We start from the raw sequence: 19,835 nt of genomic DNA on the forward strand, positions 1-19,835 counted from the left end.
ATGCGCACAGAGACTCAGACACGGGTGCAGGGAAAGCTGCCTTTATTGAAGGTAAGCGCCGCTCCGAAGCTCAAGCGGAGGTGCCGTCGCCGCGCTCGGGCTTCACGCGGGGGTGCCCGCGGCGGTCTGGAGCCTCACACAGAGGTGCCCTCGGCGGGCTGCGCCTCCTTCTTGCTGTCCTCCGGTTTCATGGCGGGGAAGAGCAGCACCTCCTGCAAGCAACGATAGCGTCAGCGGCCGCGCGACCGGCAACACCACATCCCCTGCACAGGTCTCGCGAGAGCTGCCCTAGCCCCGGCCCCGCTGCTCAGCCGCGGGCCTCAGAGCCGAGCAAGCGCGCCAAGGAGCTTTCCCCAGCTGGGATCCTGCGTCTTGAAGAATCTCACACGGCTGCATTGGCAAGCCCTGCTTTCGTCGAAGAGATGGCCAGCTTCGCCCAATCCCATTCCCTGTTCCCTGACAAACCCAGCAGTAGAAAGGCACTGCCACTGCTTATGCTTACCTTGATGTTATTGGAATCTGTAAGGAACATGGTCAAGCGGTCAATTCCCATGCCCCAGCCAGCTGTAGGAGGAAGACCATACTCCAGTGCGGTGCAGAAGTTTTCATCAATAAACATGGCTTCATCATCACCTGCAGCTTTTGCCTAAATTAGGAAATCAATAGTAAAACGTGAGTTGTACAGAGCTACACACTACTGCTCCTGCTAACCCCTACCCAAAAGGAGGAATACTGCTAGTTGTAGCAGCCATATAAGGGATGAAACCAAAGCCCAATAGGGCTGTGCAAATGAGTAACAGACGAAGAAACCTCAGCACATAGAGAACTCTGGAGGTCCTTTGTACAGGTGCTCCCAAAATAGCTCTAGACTTGATTACTTTCTGACCTGTAAGTTTCCTATCTTGGCCAAGGCCCAGGCTCTTTACTTCAGTAAAAGCCATCTTTCAGAGCCATATGGCAGCAGATGACAATAGAACGTATTGCTTTCAAAGGCTTATGAGGTTCTTTATTGGTAGCAACTCCCCTTTCAATGTTTGCAGAAACAACAAAGCAGCATAATTGGTTGAATCATGAGTAGCTACTTCACAGGTTTTTTCCTCTCAAGTAGAAAGACTAAAAAAACCCTACAGTGAGATGGCAACTCATGCACCTGACCCTGACAGCCTCCAACTGACAAAAGTCGGAATAAAAAAAAAACCACAGACCATCTCATATTTTAAAAAAGCCAAAAAATAAGTGTCAAAACAACAGCAAACATTTTTGCTCACAGGTTCAAGGAAGACTTTGCAGAAACTGTTATGGAGAATTTTTCTCCCTGAAATCCTGAAACGCAAACTGTCACCCTTCGTCTCAGTCTCCACCTCAACATTAAATTTTGAGGCTAGTTTTCATTCAATACACATAACCATATGTCTACAAAGTCTGGCTATAATCATGAGAGAACTGCAGCAAGCAAATATACGACAGATGAAAAATTAAAAATATCTGTAATATTATTAATTCTGACTGAACGTTTTGAAACTTACTGTCAAGTTAGTTACTTAACATAAATTTATTTTCCTGGCTTTGAAAATTGTTTAAACCTCTCAAGCACTGTGAAACCATTAGACAGAACATGAAGATCAGAAACTCTTTCTGCAGACCACATTATTTGACCTCAGTCATGTACCCAAGCATGCATTCATGGATCTGTATACCAAACTAATAATAAAATGAGTTTCAGTCACTCCTTTTAGAGAGTTACATATTTAGAGAGAAATTTAGTATTATAAACCTGTGAGTAATTCCCAGTGTGCACCTCTATCCTGTGAGTCAACATAAATATTAGTACTCTGTTCAGGAAATTAAGATATTTCTTACACAGCATTCAAACTCTTACAGGACATGAAAATTTGTTTAAGAACCTAGAAGTATAATGTTGTATGACTACAGAAATACTTAACTGGGGGAAAAAAAACAACTTTCAAGACACAGAAAACTTTTTGCACATTTGGGTTTTCCAGATTAGTACTTTGGGTGGAATAAAAAGGAAGATAATCCAAAACGTAGTTGCACTAAAAAACCTAATCAACAGCAGTGTTTGACCTTGTTTACCTTAAAGAGCAAGGTTCCTATAAAAGGAACTGAATTTTAATGACAGGCTTTCACTTGAGTGAGAAACACTCATTCAAAGTAGTAACAAGTCTTTTCAGCAGTAGGTACTAATGACAGAATGGGGACAGATATAGGAAATCCTCTTTGCTTACATGCCTGTATTACATTCACTGTCAGCAAAACACCATACCTTGGCCTGATCCTCAAAAAGCTGACGCTGTCGGAAAGGATCATTAAGTTCTGTGTACGCATTGCACACCTCTTTCTTCATTACAAAGAGTTCAAAGCGTTCTGTTAGTCCCGGAAGAGAGCGATGCCTGTGTGAAGTAGACAAAACAGACATACCTTAAAATAGTCACACTTACAGAAACAAACAGCACATACATTACTTAGGGGCATTGCTCACACTTAGCACTAACAGCTGTCAAAATTTCAAAGTACTAAGCATCAACACACCTCTTCCACTTGGAGGATGGGTTTCACAGCTCAGGAACCAAGGTCTATCTTGTTTATGGTAGAATTCCCAAACTAGTACACAACATCAAAATCTCTGTTTTCACATATGCAACTTTTTTCTTTTTTTTTTTAAATAACGTAGAAGATTTGAGTTACACACTGACCATGTGTCATACTCTTACCATTTGGCAAGCGGACTCATGACCTGTGGGTGATCACAGATGAACGTAGGGTTGATACAGGTGACTTCCAGGAATTCACCAACTAACTGGGAAAACAAAAGTGAAACAATTATGCTGTAGTGTACAATTATGCACTTTCCTAGCACTGCCTTCACCAAGCACCCTAATTTCCTCTCTTTTGCTACTGAAGAAGGTACCAAAAATCTGAAGAGTTTCCAAAGTATTTCTGGTTATGGTAATGTATTCATCAACAGAGAGTGTGTCCTTGTCAGGTAAGGAAGAATGACACAGCAAAATCTGTATAATAATTCAATTTGCAGATTACAGTAAGAGCCAATAGGAAAAATATTAAAAGAACAGCTATCAGACAATATTTGAGTAAAAAGGAATACAGCTGATAGAATTATATGGTACTCCTATCCTTTTGGTCAGCTACATACAAATGAACACATGTCACAGACAAAACTGACCCAAGATAAAGCAAATCTTTTAACCACAAGAGAGCAGTTATCCAACTACAATATCCTAGTGCTCAAGTTAAGCAGACACAAGTAAACTACATTTTGGTGTGGATGACATGAAAGAAGATTTTTGACACAGAAAGTTTTCTCACTGTAATATAACAATAGCTGAAGTGCATTGCAGCATGTTTTTCCTGGTGCAGCTAAACCTTTTCTTCTAAGAAATTTCTCTTGATACAGAGAGTGAGATCCTCAGAGACATCAGGATTAGAAAAATATCACCTTTACTTACTTTGTCAAGAAGTCTGGCTGTTGTCCTGGGAGGTGGACATTCAACATTTCTCTCCACACAAAGGTTATCAAAGAATCTACGAGTTTCTGAAATTGCAGATGAAAATTAGAACAGCCATCCCAACAACCATTTTTTTCTCTTACTAGATCCTTCAACTCCTTAGAGTTGAACTCCTTCAAACCCTTAGACCCTTAGAGTGACTCGTAAGATCTCAGTGGCAGACATCATGGAAAACATGAGCTTAAATGTCAATCTGGAGAAATAGTGTTTGGTTTTATTTGTTTACAGTAAAATAGTAATTATTTTATATTTCAAAAATTTTACAACAGTTAAGCACACACCGTGTAACTGCTGGACATTATTATTTGGAGGCTGGGAGGGGGGAAAGAGGAGAGAACTGGGGGAAAAAACAATCACTATAAATTATATGAACTCGTTTCCTTATGTCTTTTGATTCCAAGAATAAAACAGCACATAATTACTTTTTTAAGAAAGCCCTGAATAATCGTACACCCAAGCTACAATTACAGGCATGGAAACTCAACTGCACAAGAGAGAATAAGAAGCAAAAAGCTGGATCTCTTCAAGATATCAAAACCTCCCTACATTAGCCTCTTCAGTATATCCTTTCACATATACTCAACAAAGAAAGAGGCAAGAGTCAGATCCTACCAAAGATGGCAAGGAATGAAGGCTTCTTTCTGGGCTCAGGTAAACCAACAAAACCAGAGGAAAGGAATCACATGTGTTAGTACTACTTCAGAAAAAGCAACTGACAAATTGTAGCCTGAGAACTTGCAACCTTTTGCCCACTTTCTCTTAAGGAAGAATTATAGGACATTCAAACTCAGCATCTAACCTTCAGTTTCAAAACATTCAGTTGATGGAAACTTCACTCCTAGGACCTTTTCCAGATCATACACCATGCTAATTCGCCGGAAAGGAGGAGTAAAATCTATCTCATAGGCCTGTCCATCTTGACCATCTGGATGGTAAGTGATCTTGTAACTCCCAGTAATATGTTTTACCATCCCTACAAGAGGAAGGTGAGGTTTAGAAAAAGAGTATGTTACATAATAAGCAATTCTACCAGAGATTCTTACTAATTTTTTAATAATATTGCATACTTCACCTGAAAGCAACTTCTCTGTAATTTCCATTAAGTCATGGTAGTCTGCATAAGCCATATAAAATTCACAAGTTGTGAACTCAGGGTTGTGAGTCAAATCAATTCCTTCATTCCGGAACTGACGCCCAATTTCATATACTCTGTCCAGACCACCGACCACCAGCATCTAAACAAAATTAAATTCTGGTAAATACACTTTCTCAAAAGGACCTAAAAGAGCCCAAACACATGCAACTGCAATGCAGCCTTACAAATCTCATTCATGAGACAAGTTCACCTTCCTTTAAAAATAATCCTCATTTTAGCTCCATCTGCTTTCTTTAATACAGTTTGAAGAATATAGGCTTAGCCATAAGGGGCTTGGATTTTACCTTGTGGTAGAGTTCTGGAGCAATTCTCATATATAAATTCATATCCAGTTCATTGTGGTATGTGATAAATGGTTTTGCCACAGCTCCACCTGGAATTACATTCATCATAGGAGTTTCAACCTGTAACAACAACAACAAAAATTCCCTGTTTTCGTGAAATCTGGTTCCAAACCAGAAATGCATAGATCAAACAAACAAACAAACCAAAACAGCTGGTTTTGGTGACAAATCTGTATTTCACTTATTGTTTGGCATTTCAGTAAATGAAAACAATTCTGAACTAAAGTGCACTGAACAAAACTGTACTTTTTTCATGCAGTCAAAAATAACAAATTACTGAATTCATCTACTGCTCTGAAGAGTCATTCATATTTATTACAAATGTGAACCTGCTGGGTTCATGTTATCCAAGCCAGGAACAGTGCTGTGGCATTATCACAAAATCCCTCCTACACTGCAGAAGATTAAATGAAACAAGTCTAAGTGCAGTTTCCTGCACCTAAGTCAACACAATCAAATTTTGCCTACAAGATGTAGAACTGGCTTTTATCTCCAGAGGCAAAACAGCATTTCAAAAATGTTGTTTTCACCCTAATTTACCAAAATATGGAAAGGACAGTAGTAGTTTGGAGTATTACCTTAATAAAATGTTCCCAAGCCATAACCTCACCAACTGATGAATAATCTTAACTTTACAAAGAGATGAAAGGAATTGCTCCCATTACACTAAGCTGATAAAATACACCATGCTGAGGCAATTATTGTCAGTTCTCTAAGTACTTTGTACATAAGCCTGAATATGAAACATCCTTGAAGCTAAGAAGTTGTAAACACATTCAGTATGCAGAGAGAAGCATACACTGATGCCTTACCTCAAGAAAGCCCAACTCATCTAGAAAGCTACGAAGGTAAGTGATGATCTTTGCACGGGTTATAAATTTCTGCCTCACATAATCATTAAGAATTAAATCCAAGTATCTCTGACGATATCTGGTTTCCTGAAAAGAATGTGTATCTTTAGAACAAGCTAGATAAAATGTCATGCCAAAGGAAAAAATACCAAAACAAAACTACTATTCCTTTGCTGACTGATAATATCAGCAGGTAACAAACGTCCATTCAGATCTATCTGTGGCAGTCCTGCCCATGGCAGGGGTGTTGGAATCAAATTATCTTGAAGGTTCCTTCCAACCCAAACCATTCTGTGATCTGTCAAACTGCCTCCAAGACTGACAGGTATGACAAATACCTTATCTTTGAGGCCAAAATGAAGATGAGGCAACATGTGCAGGCATGGAGACAAGAGAGTGATTTCATAAGGAATAATGCTCAGCTCCCCTTTCCTTGTTTTCCCAGGATTCCCCTCTACACCAATAATGTCCCCACGACGCAGCTTGCTGTTAACACGGAAATATTCTTCTTCAGATTTGTAGAGGCTGAAATTGCAAAACAGATGTAAGCATGTTTGTTTAAAATTCAATATTCCAAACAGTCCTCAAGTGTCTCACAAGACAAAATCCATTAAAAAAAAAAAAAAAAAAAAACAAAAATATATATATATATATATATATATATATAGTTATTTTAACAGGAAGTCAACCACAACATCTGAAGCAAAATATTACTTGGCTGCCTAAGCCAAACCACAGATGGAATAAAATACTCAAATACAGATATCTAGACCCCAGAATGCAGTGCAGTTTACAATGCTGTTCGGAATACCTCTACTTACCTGGAATTTGCCATGACCTGCAACTTGACTCCTTCACCACGAAGATCGTAAAAAATCAGTTTCCCTCCAGCAGCACGTTTTGCGTGAATTCGACCTGAATATCAAAGTATGCTAGACATCAGGAAAAAAGTCCCTAGCAGAAAGGATACAGGGGCAAAAGCCACAGTACTATCACTTAGAATCATCAGCTCTGAACAAGCTAACTGTGAAAGAGTACCAGTTAAGTCTAAAAATGAAAACTAGCCCAAAAAAGACTGTAAAACCTCTGGGTCCCAGAACCCATGTTACAACCTGATCTTATAGTTGCAAGAGATGTTGCACAGGTCCACTCAGTCTGAAGGATATGTCCTGAATAGTTTAACAGTGCTACGAGGCTTCGCGAGTAAGAGATCAATCCATCAATAAAAGCAGCTACAACTTTACATTTTTCTGTATCCCAGATAAACTTTTACCTGCCACTCTCACTGCAATGTTTGTCAGGTGATCTCCTGGCTGCAGGTGACTGTACTTGTCTATGAAATCTGAGAGAGACAAGTCAACATGGAACTTGTGGGGATAGGGATCTTCACTGGAGCCCTTAAGCTGTTGGACTGCATGGCTACGGATCTTGTAGTATTGCTGTCACCAGAAACAAACAAAATCAAATTATTTTATTAGAATCCAAAAATATGTTACAGGCTGTGAATTAAAATGCAGCTGCCCTAATATAGGAATATACATCTTCCCCCTTTTAGCCATTTAATTACCCATGAATCAAAAAAAATCAAATGCAAGTCAGTAAGATTTATTAACAGAACATCTAATATGGCATGGGACCAGATGCTCACATTTGGATCCAAGCTCTCCTCATCAGTACCAACATTATCCTCAGAAGTCAAGGAAGGCTTATTTGAATGCTTTTCACTTTGCTCTTTCTGCTTTGCCTCTTTCTCAGCTGTTTTCCTCTCTGCCTTTAAACGTCTCTTCAGCTCACTGCAAAAGAGAAGGAAACTGGATGCAGGAAGTACTCTAATACTTCTACAGGGAAACGATTGGCAGGATTCTGCCAAAATCTAGCTGAACAAATAACCTTGTCACTTCTCTTAGTTTTCCCAAAATAATTCTTCAACAAGTTTAATCACTTTCTACTTTAAACTCCTTCAGTTCATCCCCAACAATACAAACATTCGTCAAAAGTGAAAGCGGAATTAAACAGTTCAGTCAGACCTCGAGGACGCGTGCCTACGTGCTCAAGGACTTGACGCACTCCATTTAAGAGCCTATCAGCCCTATGCAGAGTGTAAATGAAAGAAGGCAAACTCCCTCTGAAGGAACGTAGGGCTCCCGAAGACACATTCGCGGTCCAGCCTATTCCCCATGGCCCTCAGGCTCCCGCCGCGCTCCTGACCCCGCCTTCCACGACTCCATAAGGAAAGAAGCGGGCCAAACCAGACACAAAGCACCGACCTGCTTTGGTCATGAAGTGCCTGCTGCCATCGGAGCGCGGGCGCGGCCCTCAAGACCCAGCTGCGGAGCCGCGCAGCGCCGGGGCTCAGCATGGCGCTCCGACGGGCGCCTTGACGAAGATACGCACCGGGCCGGCTGGATACACTTCACCTCCCCGGCCCGGCCCCACCTGACCACCCGCCCGCCCTCACTTTTTGCTGAGGTGCGACTCAATCTCCGCCGCGTTGCACTCGCTCGCCGCCGCCGCCATCTCCGCGCTGCCACCTCCCTTCCACTCTTGCACGCCTGCGCACACGGCGGTGGCGGTGGGCGGAGCTGGGGCGGCGATGGCGGGCGGCCAGGCTGGGACAGCGCGGTCCCGATCACTGTTCCTGTGGGATGACGGGCGTCCTATGCGGTTCTATCTGCGGCCCGGCTTAGCCAAACTGCGCCTGGCACCCCTAGTGCTGGCGGGTGGGGGACGGCTGTGCCGGGTGCAGGAGCCAGGAGCCGTGCTCCTGGCGCAGCCCGGCGAGGTGGCTCCCGACGGGGCCGTCTCAACCGAGTACGTGACGGAGTGCGTGGAGCGCAACCAGCGGCTGCCGCTGGAGCCCTTCCTGCTGGCCGCCCGCGGCCGCCTGGCCTTCACGGAGGCGGAGGATGCGGCGCTGCTCCGGGCGGTGCGCGGCCAGGGCACGGTGCGGGTCAGCGGCCGTGCGCTGTGGATAGAGCTGGAGCGGAGCGGCCTTACACGGCACAGCTGGCAGGCCATGCGTGACCGCTACCTGCGGCACCTGCGGCCGCGGCTCTGGGGTGAGTGGGGGCCACAGCGGCGGGGCAGGGTTGCGAGGGGGCCTGGTGGCGGCGGCGAGCGTGGGTCCGGACCCTGCTGAAGCCCGGCAGACGATGCCCGCGTGTTTCCGCAGAGCCGCCGCAGACGGAGGATCCCACGCAGATCAGGGGTCTGTTCGCGGCAGCTAGTCGGGAGTTCGAAAGCACGGAGGTGAGCGACCGGGGCCAGCCTGGGGAGCAGTAGCCGCCACTGCGCGCAGTGCTCGGGGCGGGCCTTCCTCGGTGTCATAGATGGCACAATAAAAACTCACGTGAAATGAGTTTGCACCGCGATATCCCTTCTATGGCAAAACTGAAGGTTCCTGTGAGCTGCCGCCTGCGTGGTTTGCAATAAATGGTGCCTCGCTGGTGCGTTTTTTCTTGATTCCCTGCTTAAGTTAACATGAGGAGGTTTACGTGATGGGGATTGTCACGTTAAAAGCTGTATTGGCAAATGGAAGTCAGCCTTTCACCTCACGTAAAAGACCTTCCTGCAGTTGCATCAACACTTTTGCCTTTTATGCTTAGTTTGTTCAAATTCTTCCTTATAGTTCATGCATTTCCATGATCATGTGCAGCCTCATTAACAGATAGGGCTTTGCTTCAGTCACTAACTTTTACTGTGCCTAGTAATTTCTGAGGTATTAATATACTATAGAGTCAGAGTAAAAGGTATTTGGTTGCAGTGCTAAAAGATTTGCCAGAAACTACCGTGTCTAATTAGCGATTCTACTTCTCTTACTCTTAGTCAGAAAGTGACTCCTCGGATGTTGCACAACTTTCTACACAAGATGGAGTGGGAAGGTTCCCAGGAGAAACAGCATCTGATCTGAAAACTGGGCCAGAGGACTCTGCTTTCCCTGACATTCAGTTACAAAGGCAAGAAAGACCAAAGGCAAAAAGCACTGTGGTGGGACAGGTCATAAAAACTATGGAGAACTTCATGGAGAAGTTTGCTGTGGACCTGTTCACTGTTACACAGGCCTTTCTGAAAAACAGCGGTGATGTGGAGGCTACGTCATACTTTCTGCAGACAGGGCAGCGCTTGGATGGGTACCCTGTATGGAGCAGAGAGGATGATTTAGAATTGCAAAAGGATGAGGAACATGTCAGAAATAAATTGATAGCCAAATTTGGAGCTGAAAATGTAGCAAAGCGGATAGTGTTTAGAAAGAGTTAACGAGGACAAAGTTCTGAAGTTTCAGAAATGCTTTAAAGAATTTTTTTTTGCATTAAAAGACCTATTTTTCATCTCTACAGATCTAAGAAATGCGGCTGCTTTAATCCAAACAAAGTAACGCTTGTACCAGGCCATATATTCTAGTTGGGAAAAGTACACTAGCTTTCAGGGCCATGAGTAATAGCTGAAGTAGGAAATGAAAGTTAAGAGAGAATCATCGAGGTTTTGTATCTGTTACCTAAGTTGTGGTTGAGAGAGAATGCCATTGCTAGGATACAGTCATAATCTGAAAAACTCAGTACCTTTAGCCTGAAATTGGTCACTTATTTAATATTATTTGAAGGGAGTCCTAAAAATCTGGAATTCATTCTTTTGGTGAAATAAAATGGGCTGGTAAAGGTGAAGTTTGTTATGGTTTTGTTTTCGTGGGTTTTTTTGTTTGTTCATTTGGTTTTTTTGTTGTTTGGGGGTTTTTTTTACCTCTCTAAAGAGTTAACATTTTGGGGTTTTAGCATATTGCTGAGTACTGTGGTACTCAGAAAATTGGGGTGAATTGGGAAATGGCTGAGGTTAAGCCAAATTAAAATTATACTGAAAATAAAAAACTATATAACCAGACTGCTGTTTCAGGAAGCCACTGCAACACTGACTGATTATTCAAGGATGTAACCAAATAAATGTTAAAACAGCACTATGCAGTGTTTCACTGGACTAGAAAAGTGAGAATTATTTGGCATAGTCACACTATTCAGACCTTGAACAGTTATTTGAGATTCGTTTGGAGCCCAGACAAGCACTTAATGAGTACAAGACAACATAGCAAATAATTTTTTTTTTATTTTTTTATTTTTTTTTAAAAGTAGGAATGTTACCAGCTTGGTTTGAAATGCAAGTTTTGCTGATGACCAGCATCGTGGACCAAGTTCATGAACAGGAGACCTGTAACCTCTTGCAGCTGAAAACTCCCATTCTAGCTTGAGCTGTGTGCACATCTTGGCAGCACCATCGTGTTGCAATGGTCCTGTTTAACAAAACTGCTCTAGAATTCAAAGTGAGAGGTAGAACATATTAAATAGCTGCAATATAAAATGGTCAGATTTACTCTATTTTTTTATAATTCTAAGTGGCACTTTATTTTAAGAATGAGTTTGTCTTATTGGGCCAATTAGTCTAAGGTGCAATGCAAACTTCTGAGACCACACAGAGTGTTTTTGCCTTCACAGAGCCGTATGGACACATTTTCTAATGCTGGGGATGTTCTAATGCTTCCCACGTGTGCTTGGTGCACTCAGTAGGTGTATGAATTAAGACACAAAGACTACAGTTTACTCAGGGTTGCCCTCTTTCATCTGTTACGAACTCCGCAGGTACGCTTAGTTGTGCATGCACTTAGGTCTAGGTCTCTTTTACTAGATTAAAACCTGGAGGACTCAAAAATGACGCTGTATCATATGGTCCTACTTCTGATTCTGTCTTTTCCCATGATAAAAATCCTTGTTTTCTGTGCTTTTTTACCTACAACGGAGTTACGCTCCTTTCAACATGCTGGAGAGAGTTTGGTTTTCATATTCATCTCAGGTTCCTGTACTATCACAAAAGATGAGGAAGGTTCTTTTTGTAGCTCAAAGAAGTTTCTATCTGTTACTTCCTGGAGCAATATTTGTATACCTAGAAAAGTGAGCAAAGTGGCAATGCACATACAAGAACTTTGAGTTAAAGGCAGTTCTACAGCTAGAAATTCTGTGTCGGCAAACTATTATCTGGAATTTGGGTATTTCCTATTTGCTTCCTTTTAGAGTTACCCAGCATTCATCAAAATCAATTAATTTCTGTGCTTTCATAACTAGAGTTACCAATGAAAAACTGATGTTATGCACCCGTTTGAAGAGCAACAGACAGGAATACCACAGATTTAGCTTTTAAATGTCCTTTTGACTGGAGACTTACATTTCATTGGTATAAAAACAGTTTACTCTTCTAAACTTGTACCATGTAAACTTAATGTTTGTTTCTAAACAGACTTCTGTGATCTTTATTGCATATGCCAAGGGATGTAGTCATAGTTTTTACATGTCATCATCAGCATCTTGAGATTTTTGGGGGGGTTTTGTTGAGTTTTCTTTTTCCTCCTCCAAAAAGTATTTTAAGTTATCTTTGCCCACATTAAGACAGCTTTAAATTTTCATGTGCCCAGACTGGCAACAGACTTTGCTGTTTCCAGAAAAAAAGATCTTACAAATTGTTGTATTGAGGAAGCATACCTAAAGGACTGTAATAAAGATACACTGAAATCAACAATCGTTCTCTGCGTTTTCTCTGATTAAGCTTAGGAAGCAGAAGTGAAAGTAATTTTCAAAACAATACATTAGGGAAATGCATCATAAGTTACTTTCATGTAATTTTTTTACTGACTGGAAACACTGAAGGTTTTTATTCAGGTAAACACTTGAGACACACGATTGTGTCCACTGGAAACAAGTATTCATAATAAACTTAAGCTGCTCAAGCTGACATTGGTTAATGTAGGGATAATTAGCAGTGTACTGGAAAGAATGTATTTTTGCTCAGAATCTGGCTTCTTGGCACTTAAAGTAGGAAGCTCTCTACTATGACTTCAGTGAGAATGAGCTTTTATCTGCTTTTAGCTGAATATGTAAAGTTCTGTTTTAAAGACTATAAAGAAAAAGTGAGTCTGTCCTTCTCTGGTACAGTATAACTCCCACTTCTCTATGTCAGTTTGCCTGCCCTAAATTTGCATAAACACAGTGTAAATGCTGAAAGCTACCTTGCTTTCAGAGAACTTACTACCATGATTCCAGTGCATGATTCCTGCGTGGATTTTGTCCTTCAACAAGATCCCTAGTAATAACACTATTATTTCCATAATACGGTATCCTGCCCTTTTCAGGAATTAGGAGTTTAGCTCTAGAAATACAGATACCCATATTGCTAAGGTAGCTTGTGTTCTGTAGACATGTGTTAGACTCTGCAATTTACACATGAGAGAGGATGTTCAGAAATAGGTATCTGCAGGCACTTCACTCCTCCCCAGATCTTGTAACAAGTTTTTCTCCTTGTCTTCTAGTACACTTAAAACCAGGTGAAAACAATTCTGTTCATGTTTGAACCATATATTTCATTGGAGGTGGGAGAACAGCGTTTCCAATGGAGACAGTGGAGAATAGCATAGTCCATTAAACATTTTTTTGTGCTCCAAGACAAGAAATACTCTCACCAAATTTTTCAATGGGACAACTTCCTGATCTTCTCTTGGTTTCTTCAATCCGCTCCTGCTAACCTATCTTCTCAGTTTCGGTACTTATGCTAATGAAATCCGTATCTGTACCTTGTCTTTAGGATCTCAACCTTAGCACAAATTCTTCTGTCACCCATGTGGACTGTGGGAATTCCCAGGAAAACAACTGTTCTTGGGTTTGAAAGCTAAGACAGAATAATTTCAGCTAAAAAATAAATGGATTCACATAATCCCAGAAATGGTTTCCCACATGAAAACTCAGGAGTTACTATTTTCAGCAATAGCTGGTTTATTCCATTTTCTCATTATACACTACGTGAACACAAAGATTTCCCTACTTTTGCCACCAAGGGTGGATACTCAGGCACACAAATGAAGCAAAAAGAAAACTGGTCTTGAAAACTCAACCATTCAAAAAAAACAACCCAATTCCCAACATCCTTCCAGAAACCAAATGTCTGGTTGTCCTCACGTCTTTTCTGGCACTACATATCCTGCGTGGCAGCATGTCAAGTAAAGGTTTCTTTATTCAGCTTCCTTTTATATTTCCTCTTCCTTTGCAGCACAGTTGCTCTATGTGGTTTCCCTAGTCTTCAGCTGTGGTCTGTGGAGGGGGTTTGAGCTTCTGCTATCTGGTCCTACTCCTTGAACATTCTGTATGCTCCAACCTAAACGTAATTAATTTGGAAAACAAATTTGCATTACTTTGGCCTACATTGTGGTTGAATCTCCAGGGGTCTTAGAGAGTGACCCTGTGCTGCTGAGAGCTCTCCTGAATGTAGTCAGGGTTCTTGTACCACTTGTCCTTGAATCCATGCACATCCATGCACACATTCCTACACTTCTCTGCCTGCACCTCTATCCTCTTTTGCTCTAGTGAACAGTTCAGCACTCTGCAGCCTTCAGAGAGTAGGTGTAGAGACCAGCTTTTCTGCCTTCAGAATTTGATACTCAGAGGAGTTCTGGGCAAACAAAAGATCCAGAGACATGTTTTTCTGCTCTTCTTCAGATTGAACAAGGCGGTAGCCCAGCAAATCCATTGCATCTTTGCACACATTTTGCACTTTTTCTATTTTCTGGAAAGGAAGTGTCTTTCTCCAGGCCTGGGATACTCTCAGTGCATCTCTTGACCCAATATCAAAGGCCTGTGCTCCGTGACCCTTCCCATGGGTGATGTTGTGCACCCACTTCTGAAGCTCTGGTGTGAAATAGAGTTCTGCAAACCTGTACATCTGAGCAGCCCTTGCTAGCGGGTCTCTGACAATGTCTTCATAGCGAACCAGCAGATACCGGTCTTTCAGGAAGCTTGGAGCAGCCTGTCTTCCTGCCTTGTATATCTCAACATGGCTTTTGCAGATTACTTGCATTGTGTTGTAGGGTCCCATTTCTCCCTTTGTCTTCTGAGACCCCACAACAATGTTACTGTCACGTTTCAGGTCTGCCATTGTATTCTCTCGGGACCTGAACACAGCCCGAGGATCACGTACCAAGTGAATGATTTTGAGGTTCAGGGATGGATCAGTGAGAAGCGGATAGAGAACTTTCAGGTCAAAGAACCGAACTTCCTTGATGGCAACATGGCTATAGGTTTTACAAGCTTCCTCCACCTTGCTGAATGGGTACTTGCCACAGATTGTTTTGCAGTTGCCTGCAGTGATTATGTCACTGCGACTGAATGAGTCACAGGCAGGTGGGGAGCACAAGGCTCTGCTTGTCTCCCACTGAAATAAATCAGACTTTTTCTTCTGGCTAGACATGTACGCGTCAAACACAGACATGTCACACAGAAAGACCGACCTGACTAAGTCCCGCACTGCCATGTGTAAGACTTTGGCACTGTTCTGGTACATCTTAACCCAAACATGCCATGCAGGTTCCATCAGGTAGAAGACACTGGGGTGCTGGCTGAAGATTTGTCCAGTGAAGGAGGATCCTGACCGCCAGGAGGAGAGAATGAGGATGTGGACAGGAGAAGGTTTTTCTTCCATGTGGGCATGGTAGCTGCAGGGTAGGAAGTGGATCAGAAGGAAGGACAGAACTACCAGAATCAGGAGCACCTGCACTCTTCTAGATTTCACCATGATTGCAAGGGACCTGCAGAGACAGAGGAAGTTCAGCATCACAAGATGATGAAAAAGGCAGGATGTGGTGCATCAGGCTCCTGTGCATCTCTGCAGGCACAGGGTTTTGGAAAGCTGCCACATTACTAGTGACACTGTGGCAACCACTGCACAAGGGGTCTTGGCAAAGGACATAAGTACTGCAGGGCTGAAGGTTTTCTGCAGCAAAACCACAGTTTCTCAGTAACCCATTCTAATACAGTCTTAGAAGATACTGAAAAGCTTGTCTGCATTTTTATCAACATTTAAGAGCTAGTTGAGTGCACTGAAGTAAATTGGTACATACAAATATGTACTTCATGCACATAATCCCTGCAAAGGATACTGGCAATTTTTATTAAAAAAAAAAAAAAAAGACAGATGGAAAGATGCAAAACCTCGCTTTCTGTGAAGAATTTAACAGTTCCACATTTTACTTTTAAACACCTACTCTGACCAATATTTACAATTATTTTTATGCCAAAATGCTGCTGAAAACATACAATGTAGATTTCCTTTTATTTTGATTATACGCCTTTTGAAATTTCAGGAAATATTTGTTGTCAACACAGGCAAAACTTCACATACCAAAGGAAGAAGCTTGGCAGTGTAATAAATGCAAGAACAACAGTATCTCCTCCACAGACTGAACTTTGTAGGCAATTCTGCTAGAAAGACTCATCTTTCTGTAGGCAGGCTTAACTGCTTACCTGCCCTACTAGCCCCCTTCTTAGCCTAACTCCTTCTTAAAGACTGTCACCTGCTATCCTTTCCTCTAACCCCACTCATTCTGTAGGTCTTTTATGAGAAGATGTACAGTAGAATGTGCTAGTTGAACTCAAAGGTCTGCCCAAAGCTGGCTCCCTGTTTCATATATCAAACCGCTTTTCTTCCTGTGGAGGATGGCTGAATTATTGGAAAATGTCTAATAATTTTCATGCCACTGGGGATATGGCATGAAAATGCCACAGGGAGAATTCATAGCCTGAATACCAGCTGACACAGGAATCTGCAGGAAGTACACTACTGAAGATGGGATCTGAGGCAGAAATATTTAATTATTTTTTTTTTAAGTACATTAAAGCACACTTTACCAATTATTCCTGTCTTGTGTGCTCTTCTTCTGTCCCCCAGCAGTGCCTGAGTGTGCTTCAAATACAGGTTAGGTGTCTGCAGCATGGGTCACCCCTAGGAACAGGCTCCTTGGGCCGCGCTGAAGCCCCGGCAGTAGGGAGTGCTCCCCATCTGCCAGGTTGGCCTTTTAGCTGTGCCACAGTAGAGACAGATCTCTCTTGCTAGTGCGGGTACTTTATGTTTTCCAAGGTGAACTAAAATTGAAAAAACTTTTCTGGTTCCTAGCCATGGACAGTCTTTCCAGGGAAAAGCACAGCAAGACCAGACAGAGCAGGGCCTCTAGTGCAAGAAGTTAATCCCAGACAGAGCAGCGTCTGAGCCCAGGCCCTTACAGCTTTGTACACTGCTTTTGTGCAGTCCACAATTGCACAAGACTCAAGCAGCTATGCCCACGCAGCTATGCCCCCCTACTCAAGCAGCAGAGGTATAAACTGACTCAAACAGCTGCAAAGCAGACACTGCTTCCCTGCTACATGCTTGCCATGTTATCTGGGTCCATAGTAATTATGAATGTTCCCAAAGCTTCCCTAACTCCTCCTTATGCTCTGCCACAATTTTCCTCTGCAGCAGAGCTTTTAGACTAATTTCCATGGGGGTGCCTCTTCTGATAATTCATACAGTCATTGCTGCTAACCAACGAGGAACAGTACTAATCTGTGCCTCCAAAATACACGCATAAATTGGCTTGTTTATCTAAGTTACCTGCTGTGCACTTGTGCTGAGGTTAGGGTTTATAAGGCAGCAATTATAATTTCTCAGAATAAGGAACAATAGGCAAGTCTGATTGTTGCCAATAGGTGCTACCATAATATGAATTTTACTTTAGTAATGTCTTGCAAGGATGGGGCTGTGCATTTAGTGAGGGACCACATCATTCTTCTCTCCTGGACAAGAAGCCCTTTTTTTGGTTATACAAATGGTCTGTAGTGTTCAGATCTGACAAAGAGCTGATCCAGGTTGCTATTTGGACCAAACCTAGGAAGAGCTGCAAAGACTGTTGTAAAAATAAGTGATATATCAGCTTCTTCCTTCCAAATGAATACAAGCAGTGTTTACCAAAAGTCCTGGTTTCCAAATGAACTTTGATAATGTCACTTCCATCTGGCACCATTAATATTGTTATTCTAACTCCTGACAAAGTTCCTGGAATATAGCCAGAAGCTATTAAATGAGAAAAACTCTGTTGAGCAGACATGAACAATGGCATAAAGGTAGATACCCAGGTAGATTTAAAACCACAGAAATAGTTGTTTCTTTGGAAATCTACATGTGAATTGCCTGAGTATGAGAATGGAATCAATTTTTTTTTTTAGGAAACAAGAGTATACTTTTAGCTCGGATCAAATCAAGGTGCTTTAGACATTTCACAGAGTGACTTGCCATCACAAGTCTGTTCCACAGAGTAGAAGGACTGAAGTGAATTGTGTGTCTGATGAAGAGGAATGAAAGAGCAGCATCATACTATACTATCATGCATTCCCTAATATGAGAGAAATACTAATTATATAACCTTATTTTTCACCACAGTATTTCTCAGTCATGGGAACTGGGACATTTCTAAACTAAGGTCCCAAACTTAACCACATTTTCTCTACAGCAAATGTCTGGAGTCACCAGTGTTTGAGTTAATTTCATGTTGCAAAAGTGAAAAAATTAAGCCCTCACAGTGCTGCCAAGTAAAGATCAGCCCAAAGTGATTGAGACAATCTCAGCTGCAGAACTAGAAAAGCACACTGTTACTGTGTGCTAACAGGGATGAGCCAAGATTTGGCTGAGAGAAGAAAGAACTGGAAGGATCTCAGGGCACAAAGGATGCAATGTAGAAACTACCCAAAAATACAACAATCCAGTGTCAACATGTTAGCGTCTCCCACAGCAAAGGTATGAAAATACTGCCTGAGCAGCTTGTTAAAAAAAAAAAAAAAAAAAAAGCAGTCTTAGTCTTTTCCAGGAGCACACAGGGACCTTGGAAAAGCTTGATCCTGGCAAAGAACAAGCGTTACAGAAAGCAGTAAGCAGCCCAAGGGAAATGTACCCATGAAACCCATGAAACATACTCAGCATTGGGCGCCATATCCCCAGATTACAGGTTTATTGAATGTCAGCATGTCTCTGACAGGCGTGAGACAGTTACAGCCCAAAACCACCTTGTGCTATGCAAACTAATGTTGAGTGTGCTCCCAGTCTGAGGAAGTTCTCCAAGCAGGTGTAGGATCCCCGTTGCTGTAATGGCAGCAGTATAACAAAGAGGATCTGGCACCAGAGAAGCTCCAGTCACTGGTCTTTGATGGCACTGATGGTTGTTCATAGTTTTTTCAAATGCTGCTTCATTTTGGCCTGGTCAATTTCTGCAGAATTAGAAGTCATATTCCCATTCAGAGGTGAGCAGCTGGCATGACTGTCACTAGTGGGAAAGCTGAGCAGGGGCACTGAGAAGACTGGAGAAGCAGGAACTACCCTCTAAGCCAGACCCACAGCTTCTGTCTGCAGAAAATTGTCACAATTTGCTAGCATCAAGAGCAGCCATGCTAGATAGCAAGAAATGGTTGAAAATCTCACCTTAACAAGTCCTCTTGAAGCACCAGCAGACCCAATTCAAGCAAAGATGCCCTCACACACGTTCACTGCTGTGGTACATAAGCCTCCAGGCAGTCACACGAACAACTGTGCATTCATGTACAGGCACTCTGCCTTCATGCTGGGGTCTCACATACACATGTACTTAACTCCTACTTACACCTGTGCCTGCCCCTTCCTGTCCTCTTTGTGCACATCCCAGCTCTAAGACTGACTGCTCTATACTGCCCGCCTACTTTGACCAGCCTGGAAATAGAAAACTCCACCCTGCACTAAGCAAAAAGTACGGAAATGGCAGTTTCTTGCAGGGGTGTGAATGACCAGGTGCTGCTAGTAAAGGAGTAGGGCCAGAGAGTACATGAAGGAGACAGAGATACTTTTTAACTCCTATTGCAGGCCCCAAAAGAGACTGCTGCCTGTAAAAGCAGGAGCAGGGATGTCTCTAGAGTGTCAGAGCAAAGGACAAGCAAGTTGCAAGGAGGACCAGCTTGTCTACCATGAATGCAGAGATAGTACATACTTTCCTACTACTGCTGTGGCTGCTTGCCACGTCAGCAGATGCAGTTTCACATAAAATCTTTTTACCTCTTTGTCTGTACCTTGCTTGAATTAAACA

General features: G+C 42.5%; 3 protein-coding genes across 5 annotated transcripts; 1 reads left to right on the forward strand and 2 right to left on the reverse strand.

Annotated features, from left to right (window-relative positions):
* Positions 1 to 25: 25 nt before the first annotated feature.
* Positions 26 to 8,470, reverse strand: KARS1 (lysyl-tRNA synthetase 1). Of its 3 annotated transcripts, none has more exons than XM_015640047.2 (14): positions 8,355 to 8,470; positions 7,545 to 7,689; positions 7,170 to 7,335; positions 6,718 to 6,811; positions 6,235 to 6,421; positions 5,858 to 5,983; positions 4,986 to 5,105; positions 4,618 to 4,780; positions 4,345 to 4,518; positions 3,486 to 3,571; positions 2,733 to 2,818; positions 2,285 to 2,411; positions 503 to 646; positions 26 to 212 (listed from the first exon to the last, which is right to left on the reverse strand). In XM_015640047.2, the coding sequence occupies exons 1-14, from the start codon at positions 8,411 to 8,413 to the stop codon at positions 135 to 137; spliced, it is 1,755 nt and encodes a 584-aa protein (XP_015495533.1). In that variant the 5' UTR covers positions 8,414 to 8,470; the 3' UTR covers positions 26 to 134. The 3 variants fall into 3 exon arrangements, with proteins under 3 accessions (XP_015495533.1, XP_015495532.1, XP_033373003.1); XM_015640046.2 differs by lacking the exon at positions 8,355 to 8,470 and adding an exon at positions 8,164 to 8,321; XM_033517112.1 differs by lacking the exons at positions 5,858 to 5,983; positions 8,355 to 8,470 and adding an exon at positions 8,164 to 8,323.
* A 9-nt stretch (positions 8,471 to 8,479) lies between these two features.
* On the forward strand, positions 8,480 to 12,444 carry TERF2IP (TERF2 interacting protein). The gene is made up of 3 exons (XM_015640049.3): positions 8,480 to 8,955; positions 9,069 to 9,145; positions 9,722 to 12,444. The coding sequence occupies exons 1-3, from the start codon at positions 8,490 to 8,492 to the stop codon at positions 10,151 to 10,153; spliced, it is 975 nt and encodes a 324-aa protein (XP_015495535.1). The 5' UTR covers positions 8,480 to 8,489; the 3' UTR covers positions 10,154 to 12,444.
* A 1,230-nt stretch (positions 12,445 to 13,674) lies between these two features.
* LOC107209882 (carbohydrate sulfotransferase 4-like) lies at positions 13,675 to 19,608 on the reverse strand. The gene is made up of 2 exons (XM_015640048.3): positions 19,202 to 19,608; positions 13,675 to 15,503 (listed from the first exon to the last, which is right to left on the reverse strand). The coding sequence occupies exon 2, from the start codon at positions 15,488 to 15,490 to the stop codon at positions 14,312 to 14,314; it is 1,179 nt and encodes a 392-aa protein (XP_015495534.1). The 5' UTR covers positions 15,491 to 15,503; positions 19,202 to 19,608; the 3' UTR covers positions 13,675 to 14,311.
* Between the last annotated feature and the right edge of the window lie 227 nt (positions 19,609 to 19,835).

This window comes from Parus major, chromosome 11 (genome assembly GCF_001522545.3).
Source record: "Parus major isolate Abel chromosome 11, Parus_major1.1, whole genome shotgun sequence".
NCBI lineage: Eukaryota > Metazoa > Chordata > Aves > Passeriformes > Paridae > Parus > Parus major.